This window comes from Balaenoptera borealis, assembly GCF_965194805.1.
Source record: "Balaenoptera borealis genome assembly, chromosome: 4".
NCBI lineage: Eukaryota > Metazoa > Chordata > Mammalia > Artiodactyla > Balaenopteridae > Balaenoptera > Balaenoptera borealis.
Genome location: NC_138861.1, coordinates 77,747,679 through 77,763,215, shown reverse-complemented (window position 1 = coordinate 77,763,215; position 15,537 = coordinate 77,747,679). Strand labels below are relative to the sequence as shown.

General features: G+C 43.8%; 1 protein-coding gene across 8 annotated transcripts in view; it reads right to left on the bottom strand.

Moving 5' to 3' along the window:
- Window positions 1-15,537, bottom strand: part of USP46 (ubiquitin specific peptidase 46) — a 63,605-nt gene that overhangs the window by 29,116 nt on the left and 18,952 nt on the right. For all 8 annotated transcript variants that reach the window (XM_082390718.1, XM_082390722.1, XM_082390720.1 and 5 more), the window contains 3 exons: window positions 7,422-7,502; window positions 4,724-4,937; window positions 3,077-3,306 (listed from right to left, as the gene is read on the bottom strand). In XM_082390718.1, coding sequence (XP_082246844.1) covers window positions 3,077-3,306; window positions 4,724-4,937; window positions 7,422-7,502 — 525 coding nt within the window. The remainder of the gene's footprint in view (window positions 1-3,076; window positions 3,307-4,723; window positions 4,938-7,421; window positions 7,503-15,537) is intronic.

Below are 15,537 nucleotides of genomic sequence, written 5' to 3'. Positions count from 1 at the left end.
ACATGGGGCTTCCCTGGTGGCACAGCGGTTGAGAATCTGCCTGCCAATGCAGGGGACACGGGTTCGAGCCCTGGTCTGGGAAGATCCCACATGCCGCGGAGCAACTAGGCCCGTGAGCCACAACTACTGAGCCTGCGCGTCTGGAGGCTGTGCTCCGCAACAAGAGAGGCCGCGATAGTGAGAGGCCCGCGCACCGCGATGAAGAGTGGCCCCCGCTCTCCACAACTAGAGAAAGCCCTTGCACAGAAACGAAGACCCAACACAGCCAAAAATAAATAAATAAATAAAAATAAAATAAAATAAAAAGAACCTCCCTCCTTTTAAAAAAATAAAAAAATAAAAAATAAATAAAAAAAAAAATAAAAAAGGACATGAACTTACTCTAAAAATAGATTTAGTATCAAAAAGAATAAAAAAACTACAATGGATTAAAACACATAAAATGTTAAAACTCATGAGTTCATCACAAAACTATAATGCAAAAGAAGGAAAAGGAGATGAAGGGTTCCAAAGGTTCTAGCATTGCTGGGAAAGTGGAAAGAAAAACAAACCAAGTTAAGGATGTGTATTGTAGTCTCTAGAGTAACCTCTAAAAGAATTTAAAACTAACAACAACAACAAAAAAAAATAGAAAGGAAGGAAGACAGATGTTTCATTGATACAAAGAAAGGCAAGAGGAAAAAAAAAAGAATATAAAATAGGTGGGTTAAATAGAAACAAAGAATAGGATGGTAGAAACATACTGCCATTTCACAATACAAGTTAAACACCACAGGATGTTTCCAGAATGTGGGAAATTCTTTCAGACAAACAACCTGATTTCTTCAACAACTAAACTACAAGGGAAAAAAAGGAGGGGTGGTAACTCATAGATTAAGATACATACTGACCAAATGCAATGTGTGGACCATGTTTGGATACTGATTTGAAATAACCAGCTGCTTTAAAAAAAAAAAGTGACATAATCAGAGAAACGAACACTGAGTGAACAATGATTTAAAGGAATTCTTCTTAGGTGTGAAAATGGCATTGTACCAATGTTTTTTAAAAAAAGATTTCTTACCTTTTGGAGATATATAACAAAGTAATGAAGAAATTACAAATGAAATGATGTTACCTGGGACTTGCTTAAAAATCGACCAGTTCAGTGAAGTGGGAGAGGGCGTGAAAGGAAAGATGATTGAGATGGGCCCGTGTGTTAACAGTCATTGATCCTCAGGAATACACATATGGGATGTATTTATTATACTATTCTATTTCTGTATGCATTTGAAGTTTACTGGAATATAAAATATAAAAGAACAGAAGGAGAAAGGGAAGGAGGAGAGATTTCTAGATAGATAAGTATGTGTAGAAAATGTTTTGGCAGGATATATTTCAAAATGTTTAAATGGTTATCTCTGGGCTAACGTGATCACAATTTTTAGAAAATGTTACAAATTTATCATTTCTGGGTGGGGAGTTACTGGTAACTTTTAGTCTCTTTTTGCTTAGCTATGTTTTCTAATTGTTTCTACAATGAACAAACCAGAATGCTTCAAAAATTGTTTAGAAGGATAGAAGACTGCCAAAAAACAAAGAGCCTCCCACTTAAATCCACATTTCTTAACCATTTCTGGGTGCCAGTTCCTTTGCAGAATTTGATGAAACTACTGTCTCTCTCCCCAGAAAGATGCATAGTCCTACAGAATTTTTCATATGACGTTATTAAGAAACTCTGAGACCCCAGATGAACCCATACTTTCTATGTTATTAGTAGTCATAATAAATAGTAATAGTTGGCTTTTATTGCACAGTTGGTATGTGCCAAGCATGGTTCTAAGTGCTTTCCAAAAGCTAACTCATTTAATCCTCCTAGCAACCCTACAAGACAGGCACTCTCATCATCCCCAATTTACAGATGAGGAGAGTGAGGTCAGAGAGGGTGAATAATTTGCACAAGGTCCCACAGCTGCTGACTGGCAGAGCCAGCATACAAACTTGGCAGCCTGGCCCTAAAGCCTTTAAAAAGCTTTTTTTTTTTGGTTAAAGCTGGGCTTTTAACTACCACATTAAGAGGCCACTCATAGAGTTAAATCAAATATACAAAGCCAAGGCAACATCCTGAATCACGCCCTGGAAAATGTCTTCAAATTCAATTAACACTAAGTGCCTACCTACCATGTGCCAGACTCACCCAGACACATAAGCTAACCCAGCCCTGGCAACAGTGCTGTCAGGGACTTGTCCCATACACCCAGCTAACTGCTGGAAAATCAGAAGTCAAGCCTGGGAGCTTCCCTGGTGGCGCAGTGGTTAAGAATCCGCCTGCCAATGCAGGGGACACGGGTTCGAGCCCTGGTCTGGGAAGATGCCACATGCCGCGAAGCAACTAAGCCCGTGTGCCACAACTACTGAGCCTGTGCGCCACAACTACTGAGCCCACATGCCGCAACTACTGAAGCCCGTGTGCTCTAGGGCCTGTGTGCTGCAACTACTGAGCCCACGCCTAGTGCTGCTCCACAACAAGAGAAGCCACCGCAATGAGAAGCCCATGCACCACAAGGAATAGTCCCCGCTCGCTGCAACTAGAGAAAGCCCGTGCACAGCAACGAAGACCTAAAGCAGCCAAAAAAAAAAAGTCAAGCCTGTCTTCTGATTTCAAGTTCACCATACACAGCTGATTCCCTTTATGTTGGGGCGGTGGTCTGTTCTAAGTCACACATGACCTCCCCGTGGCCAAACTCATTTCAAGATAACCAGTGGAGGTCCAGTTCAATACTTCCAATTGGTAGACCCTAAAATTAGCCCATGATGCATAGCAATCTAGTCTTTGAGATTTTCCCTCGTCACTCTGCTTCAGCCAGCTGAGACGTCTTAGATGCAGACATGCTTCCAAAAGTTTGCATCTGAGGTTCATACACATAAACAGAACAGTCTGCATATACTGAAGACAACTGCTAGGTGCTATGATACCACACCATGCTCACGCACAGGATAGGTAGTACAACTATACACAAGCAGATTACACTCACGCACAGGATAGTTAGTACAACTATACACAAGCAGATTACATGAAAGCCCTCCTGATGCTTACAGTTTCACAGTTCAAGCATCGAGTTTCATTGGTGAGCGTTCCCTGAAAAATCTCATGGACCCAGGTGAGTTCCGGTTTATTATTCTCCGCAGGTTCGTTCATGTTGCCATTTTTTAATTTTCCGTTTTGTTTCTCCTGTTTCTTCTCCTCCTGCAGGATGTCCGCAATAGTGTTTAGCAAATAATTTAAAAATTCGTGAGCATCCTGCTGCATGTAGTTATCAAAGAGATCTGGAAAGGAGAGGGTCGGTATTTCAATCTCCAGCTCTTGAAAAGCAAAGAAAATGCTAATTTTGCAAACCACACTTCAATTTTTATATTGAAAGAGTGGACAGGTATGGAATATATTCACCTCTGTTTTGCAACTTCAATGGATAAGTTTTTAAAAAATTTTTGTTCACTTCCACTTTTTACCACCCACCGAGAACTAAATTTCCCATATCTTCCTGAAGTCATCATATATATAAAAAGCTACCAACATTTTTATTTGTTCTACAAAAAAAAGAGAAAAAGAAAAAGAACAGGAATTACTTGATAAACTCCCTGATAAAATATCAGCATTTAATATGATGTGACCACCAATGATCAATTATTCACTTCGTAATTTAGCCAGAGCAACAGGGTCCCTTCCCAAAGATCATATTAAACCCTGGACCAACCTGGAAGCAGCTTAAGTGAAACACATAAGGGAGATGAGGGGTATATATGAGAATGTACCTATCTGATAGTGTTCTGAAACCAAATACAAAAGATTCCAGCAGCCTGTACTGTTCCCTGCCATAAGGACAAACAATCAAGAGATGAATGCAGCTGTGAAACTTCATTATTAATTATGTTCACAAGGAGACTTGGGAGGGCTCTGCTTCCTTCTCAGATTATTTCTATTCTGGTGTGTATAAACTACAACAATTTCAAAAGATGGCAATCAAATTAAATGAGACTTTATAAAACAAACATCTGATTAACTGTGCAAGTCTGTTGCAGTAAGGCTGAAATACAGGCTAAACACAAGTTGCCATATCAAATATTTCTATAGTCATAAAAATTACCCATGCAAGACTTCTGGAATAACCTCATCTCTACCACCACTTCTCACACACAAAAAGAAGAATATAGAAAAAAAAGAAGAAAATCAGGTGACAGCAGGACATTTTTTATCACAGAAAAATATCAGTTTGATATCCTTCAACTTAGACAAGTAAAAATCAAAGGTATTATTTTTAAAACAGCAGAGGCTCTGATTAGACAATCTGCGTTTAGTTTAATCACTTATGACAAGTTTATAAGATAGTACTATTTTATTCAATTATTGCATCAACCTATGTATTCCAATCAGTGTCCCGCCTTGGGCAATTTCTCCTCTTACAATGATCCTACCCAGAAAAAACTCCTTCCAATGTGGAGCAAAAAGAAAAGGTCATTCCAAAATGGAATGATAAATTTGAATTTTTAAGTATATTTTTAATCCAGTTTTGTTTTATATACTGGGTGGTAAAGGAGAAATATCTTTTCAAATGATATTTGAGTAGTTGGCCATACTATTTTCCCATTTAAAAAAAAAAAAAAAAGGTTTCGTTTTGAGGATATACAGAACTGTCAGTTCTCCTTATTTCAGAGCCTGAAACCCATGCGTCTCCATGCTACTCACCATTTTCTTTTCTCAGCCTCGAAATGAACTTCTTTGGTGGGATCACGCCAACCTTCTTCTTCTGCGTGGCGATGCTGTGGAAAAGGTCTGCCAGGCACGTCAACAAGTTTTCCTTCTTTTTTTGCTGGGCCTTGTATGCCAGCACATTCTCCCGGAAGGGCCGGCAGAAGTACAAGGCCTGAAGCACGGAGTTACAGTAGCATGTGTTTCCGAACTGCCAAAGGACAACAGGGATGGTTCAAATCAGGGTCCGGGACTGCACCACCTCCGAACCAGGTGGGGCGAGGGAGAGGGCCACCCTCCGTGTGAACCAGCCCAGATTCCGCGTGTCACAGCCCTGCTCACGGTGGTAGAAGACCAGTATGCCACTCTGAACACCACCAGGGAAATGAATGCTAGTATATGCAAGCCTGGTAGCTCTCTAGCCCATAAAAGTCTCTAAAATGATGAGACGCACTCGGCCTTGATTTTACAAAATCTAATGAAACTTTCTGGTGCTTAAAAAAGAGAGAGACACTGAAGAAGAAAAAAATCGACATGATGTGGAGACGCAGAAAAGCAGCTGGCTACACAAAAGATGTCACAGGCAACACATCAAAACTCCTATGACAGGGAAAATAAAAATTCCAATCAGAAAGAAATCCAGGAACTAGGAACCACTTGCTCAGCTAAAACAGTCTTCACCGAATGGGAACTTGTTTTAGTTTCTCTCTTTCAAGATTCCAGCACGCCTGCCATTGGCTTCAGACCACATTTCCTCACTTTCTCCAAAGCAATCTTATTTCTGCCAAAGTAGCAATTGTCTCAATACAATAGTACCACCTAGTTCCTGGTCTCCTGCAATCTGATTAGGGCCCACAGAGTAATATTCTGACCTCTCAAAAGCCACGGATACTCAAGATTATGATTAACGAGGGAAAAAGTCATCATCTCCCTGGTTTTCAACTGACTATGTAACCAACTCTGTGGGTGAACATGTAGCTGAGACATTCACTTTAGAATTTTTCATGCACATTAAAATGCAAAGGAAAACGATCTAAGGAAATCAGAAGATTAATAACAGATTACTAACTGCTGTGTAAGATTAAAATAGAATATGAACATCTCAAGATTGGTTGTTGGCTTGTGTGTCATCTGCCCAAGAGCAAGGCAGATGCACCACCATCCTTAACGTGACATTTCTACGTATGTTAAGATAGAACACTTCCTATTTTTATATATTTTAATCTACTTTGACACAATTACGTAATTAGGCAAACCTCTTTTTAAAGAGAAGCTGTAACTTTCATGAATTACCATTCGAAATAAACATAAATGAAACTATTAATAAGTTTAGGTCTCACAATGCTTCCACAGACTAGGAGATGGCCTTAGTTCTTTTTTCCTCCATAGTCTGCACTTGTCTTTTCCCTGCACAAGGTAGAATTCCAGCAACTTGCATAACTATCCTCACAGAGCTTAAGCAAGAGGCCTTTGCACTATGCCTAAAAAAACTGCATTAAAATTAGGAGTCAGTATTTCATCAACACAATGTCCTATATTCCAGTACTGTGGCCTCCTCCTACCATTCTTTTCTCTGTTACTCAGTACCTCACCTTCACCCGGACACCCTTTAGTAACACTTGGCCCTGGGCCAGTGGACAATGTCTGGGAAAGAAAAGGAACTAACATTTACCGAGTGTCCACAATGTGCCTCAGCCTCATGTCAGTACCTTCAATAGGAGCTCTCATGGATCCTTCATTATAGGCCAAGAGGGAGAAACCATTATGATCTCCATTTTACAGAGGGGGAAATGGAGACACAGAGAGGTCAAGTGACTTGCCCAAGATCGCACAGCTAGTGAACGGCATAGGCAGAATTCAGACTTAGGTCTGTACTACCGCAAAGCCAACGTCCACTCCATTATCCCACAGGCGGCATTCACTCAGAGAATAGTCCCAGTGGAAATTACCACCTATCACACCTGAACTGACAGACCACACTCAGAGCAGTTGTTCCAGAAAACCAGGTGCTTATGAGTTGACACCGGATGTCACTTAAATCCTCCACCCCAGAGAGAAAGGATCAGGTGGGGAAGAAAGCTCATGAGGGTGGTGGGCAATACTGCCTTACTACTTGGTCATAATCAACTTGTCTAGGACACAGGCCCTGGCAAGTATGGCCATCTACAAGGAGACCATTGCTGAACACAAGCAAAATGAGGCCAAGGGATTTTGAGATAAACTGGCCCCAGTTTTCCCCTGACTCCCCACCCATGCTTCAAATACCAAGTTGTGCTGTTAAGTAGCTACTGGTGATGAGCTGGAAACTCTTTCGATGCTCTGGTTGAACTGATGCATACTGAAACAAAGCTACCAAGGAGCCCACCCAGATGGTGAAGGGAGAACATACAAAAGCAGATATTGCTACTAAGGCTAATAATATCACTGTGAAATGTATGTGTGCAAAAGAAATCTTTTAAAGCACAGGGGAAAAAATGAGAATCTGACCCGATAATGCACTAATTAAATACTTCCTTCTGGGGCAACTCATACTTTCAAAAACTGGACTAAATTTCCCCCACCCCAATATTTGCCACATATGGTAACCAAGGAGTATGAACGGTTATTTAAAGCTTGATAATAACGAAAATGGGAATGGAGTTGCTTCAAGAACTCTAAAACATCTGATTAAGATAGTACATTTTAAAATACTTACATTGACCAATCCGAAGTAGTGTTCATTGATTGGAAACTGCTCTGGACCAATGTCTTTTTCCAGAGCAGAGGCATTGGTGCCCTAAAAGAGGAAAATAACAAAAGTTCTGTTGTGTGTAAAATAGACAAGAAAGCAAAATGATACTTGAGAGAGGCCACTATTGAGACCAGCATCTCCCCGGGTGGCCTGGAGTTTGGTGACGGTCACGCTGAAAGAACAGGTGTCAGAAGTAAACCGTAGCTGAGGTAATGACATCAGCCTACTCCTCTCCTCATCCAACCTCATCATCCCCTCAAACCTGTTCTACCCGGCTTCATTATCTTCTATTAGGAAAGGAGGTTTGGGACAGGCAAATCAGCAGATCATCACTCAGAACTTCCGAATAAAACATTCTAAGCTCAGCCAGCTGCAGCAGCTTTCATACTACTGGTGTATAGAATCGTACCACCACTTTCAAAGTCAATAGCATCATCCTGATAAAGATTTATCTACCGTGCACCCACTATGTGCCAGGTACTATTCTAGGCTCTGACAACAGAACAGTGGACAAAGACAGGCTGAAAGAAAAAGCAAGTACACACTGGACAGTACATCAGAAGGTGACAAGTGCAGTGAAGAAAAACAAGGCAGGAAATGAGGGTGGGGACTCCAGGGAGTAGGGGGTGAAGGGGAGGCATGGAGGGGGAAGGAGTGGAGGGTAGATCATTGCAGCTTTAAATAGGGTGCTCGGGGGGGCCTTACTGAGAAAGTGAAATGTCCAAGGAATATTGTAAATAATGGAGAAATACAGTTTAAAACCTAACAGTCCCCAAATGCATCAAATTGGTAAGCCATGTGTACTCAAGTTCAACACTCCAACATGATGATAATAAGTTCCTGGGTACTCCCACTATATGCCAGGAACTGCACTATTTATTCTCACAACATCCCATTAGGTAAGTACTTACTATCGTAATCCCCATTTAACAGACAGGAACTTAAGACTTCGAATGGTTAAGAACCTGCCCGAAGACCACACTCAGTAAGTGGCAGAGCTAGGACTTGAAGCCAGGAGTCAGACTTGGGAGCCCACGGTCTTAACCAAATGCTATGCAGAGCAATCCTATGACAAAACCATTTACTGAGCCCCGTTAAGGGCCAAGGGGTCATTGGCAAAAGCACACTGATTATCACTGCCCCCCCGCAAGGCCTGGAGGAGTCTGCTGGGATTAGGAAAAGCGAACAAAGTTCAGTCCAATCAGGTGAGTAGTTTGGGGGTGGGTAGGACCACAGGCCCCATGTATACCCGTGGCTCTAACGTCATTCTACAGCTTCTCACGTCCTCAGGCTATCACGGAAGACTCACAGCTCACAGAATCTCAGAGATTTGGGAGACAGGTATTTTAAAAAGAGACTGTTATGTTTTGTAAAAACTAAATCTGCTGCTGCTACTTATTCTGGGTTCATATAACTAGAATCTCCCATCACAGAAAGAAATGGCCAAAAGGTGGGCTGAGAACCAGTTAAAATGGTCACGTGTCAACAAGCAAACATGAAATGCAGAATAACTCAATTCTAAGCAAACACAATCTCAGCAGAAATAGTACATTCCATCCCCTTATCATAATATCCTTTGTTTCCACTTGTTTTCTAGGTCCACTATACTGTTCCACCAATCTAAATTCCTTTACCCGTCATCGGAGACCTTGAGTTTAGCGGTCATCTTTGTGCACAACAGTTTCACTATCTTTCCATGGCGGCGGGCGGGGGAGACAGGGTTTCATTGCCTTCACAACAATGTGACTCCATATACAGGCTGAATTTTTAAAATAGTACTTATATTAAAGCCAGGATTTTATGGTATAGACAAAAATCACTAAAAGTTTTCAATAAAGCTACATCTCGGGGCTTCCCTGGTGGCGCAGTGGTTGAGAGTCTGCCTGCCAATGCAGGGGACACGGGTTCGAGCCCTGGTGTGGGAACATCCCACATGCCGCGGAGCAACTAGGCCCGTGAGCCACAGCTACTGAGCCTGCGTGTCTGGAGCCTGTGCTCCGCAATGGGAGGGGCCGCGACAGTGAGAGGCCCGCGCACCGCGATGAAGAGTGGCCCCCGCTTGCCACAACTAGAGAAAGCCCTCGCACAGAAATGAAGACCCAACACAGCCAAAAATAAGTAAATAAATAAAAATAAATAACCCCCCCCCAAAAAAAAGCTACATCTCAATCATAAATCGATGTAAATAATGTGTATTAAATATACCCACAGCCATTTTTGAAACAACATCAGAATATATGGCTTAGAGCCCAGGAGGAATGTCAGATATAAAAGTATAGCACATGGAGACAGATCTCATTAAATCTAAAGATTCAATCCATGACTTCTGTTATCTGGGAATTCTTGGATGGGGTGCTTTTTTCTATCTTAATATTTTCCCACTGGAGAGGGAGCTGGTGGGGGGTGGCTTGCTGTGACTCAGGCTAAGTACAGTGACCCAGGGGCTGTGCTTAAGAGGACTAATACCCTGAGTGGGAGGAATAAGATAATAATTATTATTATTATAATAATATGATAATACCATGGAGGTAGTAGGGCAGGAGCACCCCCAGCACAGCTCGGGGGAGAAGAAAGTGAGCTGGCCGTGTCTTCAGTGAAACCTGGCCCTCCCTCCGGTCAGGTCTGCTCATCCCCTCTCACAGCCCCCACACACACAAGGTCTGGAAGGGTCAGGAGGGGAGGTCAACCGGGCTCTGATCCCCAGAGTCGCTTCCACACCCCTGCACTGTCACCCATCTCGTCAAAACATCCACCCTCTGCAGCCCGTGCCTCCCAGCACCGTACAAACCCCTTCCTTTCTCCTCGTCTCGCCTGACCCCTCCAGGCCCCGACGACCTACCTTTACACCCTACCTCCTGCCATCGTGCCGGGTGGCTTCAGGATCCACGTGGCGGCGCCTTCCCATACCCTGCTCTCTCAGCAACTCATGTCCTCTTTTCTAGCTGTCTTTTATTTCACTCCACTCCAGCTACCCACTCCCAAAGACGCACCCCGGATCTGGTCGCCACCCCAAAACCCAGCCAGGCTGGACTCTCTGTCTGCCGGCTCATCCCATCACAGCCACATGTACACCCGCCAGGACCCGTCGCTCCGCTCCTTTCTCATTCAGCTTAGAGCCCATGGATCATGATGTCAGTGGCTCTTATAAACACCCCTTACCTTATCCTTTGCTCACACCACCTGGCAAAAAAACCCACTCAATGGGAACCAAATTATTCACCTTCTCTGAACATACGCCCAGACAGATGCGCAGTGCTAGGGGGGAGAAGTCGCACCTCAGGCTGACTGCGTTCGCTCGAACTCACCAAATTCAAGCGGCCCACGTCCCCACATTCCAAGAGCCTTTCTCTCTGATGCACTCATTCTCCACTCCACAGCGACCATTTCCAAACTTCCCCAAGCACCTCAAAACTCTATACCTCTCTGCCCCTCTCACTGGCTTCCCACTCAACAGGAAAAAGAAGAAAAAGAAACACGTTAAGCCAGCAGAGAGGAACTCTCCTAATTTCACACTCTCAAACCTTCAAACCTATGCGCCTACCTCTCTCAATGACGGAGACCTCACTCTCGTGCAGGTCAATTGCTCCCGCACTATTAGATCCTGCCCGGCGGAATTTAACATGCCTCCGTGTCTCTCATGTTAAAAATACACATACACGTCTTCTTCCCACCTCTCCAGTCCCCACCCTCTTTCTCACCTCCCCTTCATAGCTAAACTTCTTTAAACAATTGTCTATTCTGACACATTTACAAATGAATCAGATGATTTCTAAGATTTATTTCAAATGATCCAGTGGGGAGAAGTGGGAGGTGGGTGTGTGGGGCTTATTATACTATTCCATTTATACTTTTACATATATGTTTACAGGCAGAGTAATGGTCTCCCAAAGATGCCCAGGTCTTCATCCCCAGAACTTGTGATGATGTCACCTTACATGGCAAAGGTAAATTTAGATTGTAGAAGGACTTAATTTGCTAATCAGGACTTAATTTGACCTTAAAATAGAGGGACTGCCCTGGATTATCCAGTTGGGCCCAACGTAATCACAAGCATCCTTAAAAGTGGGAGACAGAGCAGAACAACAGACCGGACAGCTATGATGTGTGAAGGACTCAACTTGCCTTCGCTGCCTCTGTAGGCAGAGGAAGGGGCCAGGAGCCAAGGAACCAGGCAGCCTCTAGAAGCTTAAAAGGCAAAAAAAAAAAAAACAGTTTCCGCTAGAGCCTCCAGGAAGAACACAGCCGCACACTGCCTTCATTTTAGCCCGGGCGGGCCTAATTCAGACTTGTGACCTCCAGGCTATCAGGTAATATACTTGTGCTGTCTAAGCCGCTAAGTTCACGGTAACTTGTTACAGCAGCAATAGAAACTAATACAATACATCTGAAGTTTTCCATAATACTCGCTAAGACCTGTCTCTATTTCCTCACCTCCCCAACTCTCCTCAAAATAACCCCTTCTGGATTCTACCCCAGATGAGCTCCACACATGGTCAACTCAGGAAGACACATTTAGCTGTTGGCTTTCTCCAGGTGCTATCTAAGGCCCTCTTCCCTCCCTCCATGCCTCTTTCTGTAGAGTCCAGGCAATAACCAGGCTTCAATCAGCAGCTACGTGCCAACCATTTCCAATGCTTCACCTTCATCCCAGAAAAAAGCTCACTTCTGAGCTCATTCAGGAGGGGTGAAGACCCATTTCCACTTGCTTGTCTCACAGGCCCTCAAAATCACTCTACCCCAAACCGGAGGGCTACGCCTTACGTCCTCCTCCACACTCGACACCCATCCACCACAGCATACTACTGACCGATTCACTCTCCTTAAATCTCTCAAATCCCTTTGCTTCTCTTGAACCTCCTGCCACCAGTGAGACCAGGCCACCAGCATCTCTCATCTGAATTACAACAGCCTCCTAAATGGCCTCCGACACCCGCCTTGCTCACCTCTAACCCCACCATCAACATGGCAGCAAAACTGCTCTTTCTCAATACAAATCTGCTTTAAAATGCTCCAGTGACTTCCACTGCTGTCTCCAATGTCACCTCCTGCCACCCATTCTCTCATACACTTGGCCTACTAGGATGGCCTTTGTTCTGGTCCTCAAATACCTCAAGTTCCCTCCCATCCATCACCTGAATGCTCTTCCCCTGCTTCTTCACCTGGCTGTACCCTATCATCCTTCTCAGGGAATTCTTTACCGGCCACCCCTAGATTCAGGTAGTCTCTGTAATGGATAGAATAATGGCCCCTCAAAGATGTCCACACCCTAATCCCTGGAACCTGTGAATATGTTAACTTATGTGGCAAAAGGGACTCTACAGGTATGATTGATTTAACAATCTTGAGATGGGGGTGGGGGGCAGTTATCCTGGATGCCCTCAATGGGCCCAGTGTCATCAAGGGTCCTCATGAGAAGGAGGCAGGAGTATCAGAGTCAGCGAGGAGATGTGACGACAGAAGCACAGTTCAGAGAGAGACCGGAAGATGCTACACTGCCGGCCTTGATGATGGAAGGGGCCCAGAGCCAAGGAGTGCAGGCAGGCCCTAGAAAATGGAAAAGACTCCCCTAGAGCCTCCAGAAGCTGTGCAGCCCTGCCGACACCTTGATTTTAGAACTTCTGACCTCCAGAGCCCGAAGAGAATAAACTCCTGTCATTTTAAGCTGCTAAGTCTGTGGTCCTATTTTACAGCAGCAACAGGAAACTAACACACCCCTCCCCCAACAACCTCCACTCTCCACTCATAGCATACTGTCTCCCTTACAGTGTTTACTCCAAGTCTTATTTATGTAATTATTAATATCTGTCCTATCCCCTCAACTACATGTCTCACAGGAGCAAAGACTTATGTCTGACCTGCTTAATACTGCACTCTCAGAGGCTAGCACAGATTAGGCCCAGGCCTGCTGGGTGGGTGGGTGGATGGATGGATGGACGAATGAGTGGATGGTTGGTTGGATGGATGCATGCATAGATGGGGATGGTTAGGGCTGTGCGAGTTGCTTCCATGTCCATGATCATTTGGACACAGGTGTGTGAGCTCTCCCGATCTACTGTTCAGTGAGGCCTACATGGTGCCCTCTTCCATTTCCCCATTCTCCCTTCCCCTTCATAAATATACACCCTAGGAATTCCTTCCCATGGATACAGAATGTCACTGATACTGACATTTGGAACCAAACTCTTGCTTCACATGCTAGCATTTTCCATTGGTAACATGAATTTTTGTGCATCTTTAACAGATTTTGGAGTTCTCTACGTTAAATGTAAATCTCTGTATGATAAAAGGACACACACGTGATGGGGAATGTTTCATGAGAGGATGATGGTGGGAGCTTAAAGATCAACTAGACAGTATAAATCGAAATTTTAAACGAGCACATCCTTCAATCCTGCAATTCTTCTTGAAGCAATTTGTTCCACATCTATACTCACACAGGTAGAAAAGATACAGAGACTAGAGCAAGGACCAAAATAATCCAGGCCTGGCTTAAACAAGACGGAAGTTTAGTTCAAGAGGAAGCAGCACAGGCCTGATACGGCAGCTCTGCAGGGCCGGGGACTCAGGCTCCTTTTATCTTGTTGCTCTGTCATCCTCAAGAATGTATCTTGGGGACCAACATGGTCACTCCAGCCCCTATCATCAAACAATCTCCGCCAGGGGGAAGCAGACAAGACAGGGAGAGACTGCGCCTTCCCTTCCAAGAATGTTCCTGGAAGTCGCATGCATCATCTTTGCCCATGATCCTGATGGCCAGAATCTCACCCAGCCACACGGCCACACCTAGCTGCCAGGGGAGCCTGGCAAATGGGCTCTATAACCAGCCAAAATTAGAGATGGAAAAAGGATACTGAAGGAACTATCAGCAGGCAACATCTCAGATGGTCCTCCCCGGCAAGGTTTGCAAGAGGAAAAAGTTGGAAATAACTGGTTAAATAATTACAGTAATAAATAGGATGGAATACCAAGTAGCTACTTAAAAAAGTAAAGCTACTCTATAGGTATGGCTATGAAAATTTGTCCAAGATACAGCGATAAGTATCAATAAAAACGTGTGAGAGAGTAAGTGTGTGCACAGGACAATTACTGGAAATGTCCTCCTTTCAAGCAGCAGACGCTGAGCCCTCTTCGTGTCCAGCACGACTCTACTTCTGAGGGACACAAAGGGACAGAGCGGCTCGGGCCTGCCTTCAACACCTACATTCTAATGGAAATTCTACAATGAATACTGAGAAATTATTAACACTTGTCACCAGTGTCTAGGAGTGGGGCTGGCAGATGACAAGGCCACCGGGGGCTTTTTGTTTTCTCAACTGTTCAAATTTTTTACCATGAGCATGTATTATTTTTGTCATAAAAAATGTAAAAGAAAGTTAGCAAACTAATATCCTGCAGACCAGTTATCTAAGGCCCACAGCACACAACTCAGAGCTTTATTTGGCCATTTTTCCCCCCAGTATGAATTTGCTTTCCCCTCTCTTGGCCTTAGCTTCCTGGCTGAGAGGTGGGATATTCAGCCTGCCTATGGCTCAGGTGGCAGAGAGAATCAAACAAAACGGGGAACATTATCAGCACTATGTAAACTGCAAGGTGTGCTGCAAACCCAAGAGCCTGCAGTTCTACTGCGGGCACCAAGCACAGTGACACATAAGGCAAACGGGAGGCGCTGAGAATAACTGACCAGATGCTGAACAAAAAACTAATCTATAGCAGTAAATCACAGGGTCTGGAGGTGTAAGAAACACACTTCTCATTTTCGTCAGTAAAAAATTTGGTAACCTTTGAAAACAATGCACTGCACTTTATTAAAAATAGAATCTGGGCTGGGACAAGTTCCAACAACAAGACTGTAATGCTAGCTCTTCACAGCACTTCTGAAAGCAACTGTGTGACTGCCAAGGGGTGCTACAAAAACATAAAACCAACAATAACAACAACTTGGGAAGGATGAATCATAAATGTATAAGACGGGTATAGAAAGGCATTTCTTTTAAAGCAATTTTAAAAGCAGTTTATAGGAAAACATGTTAGAATGTCTTCCTTCGGGGGAGGGGGGGAAGAAGACAGATTCTTGCCCAGG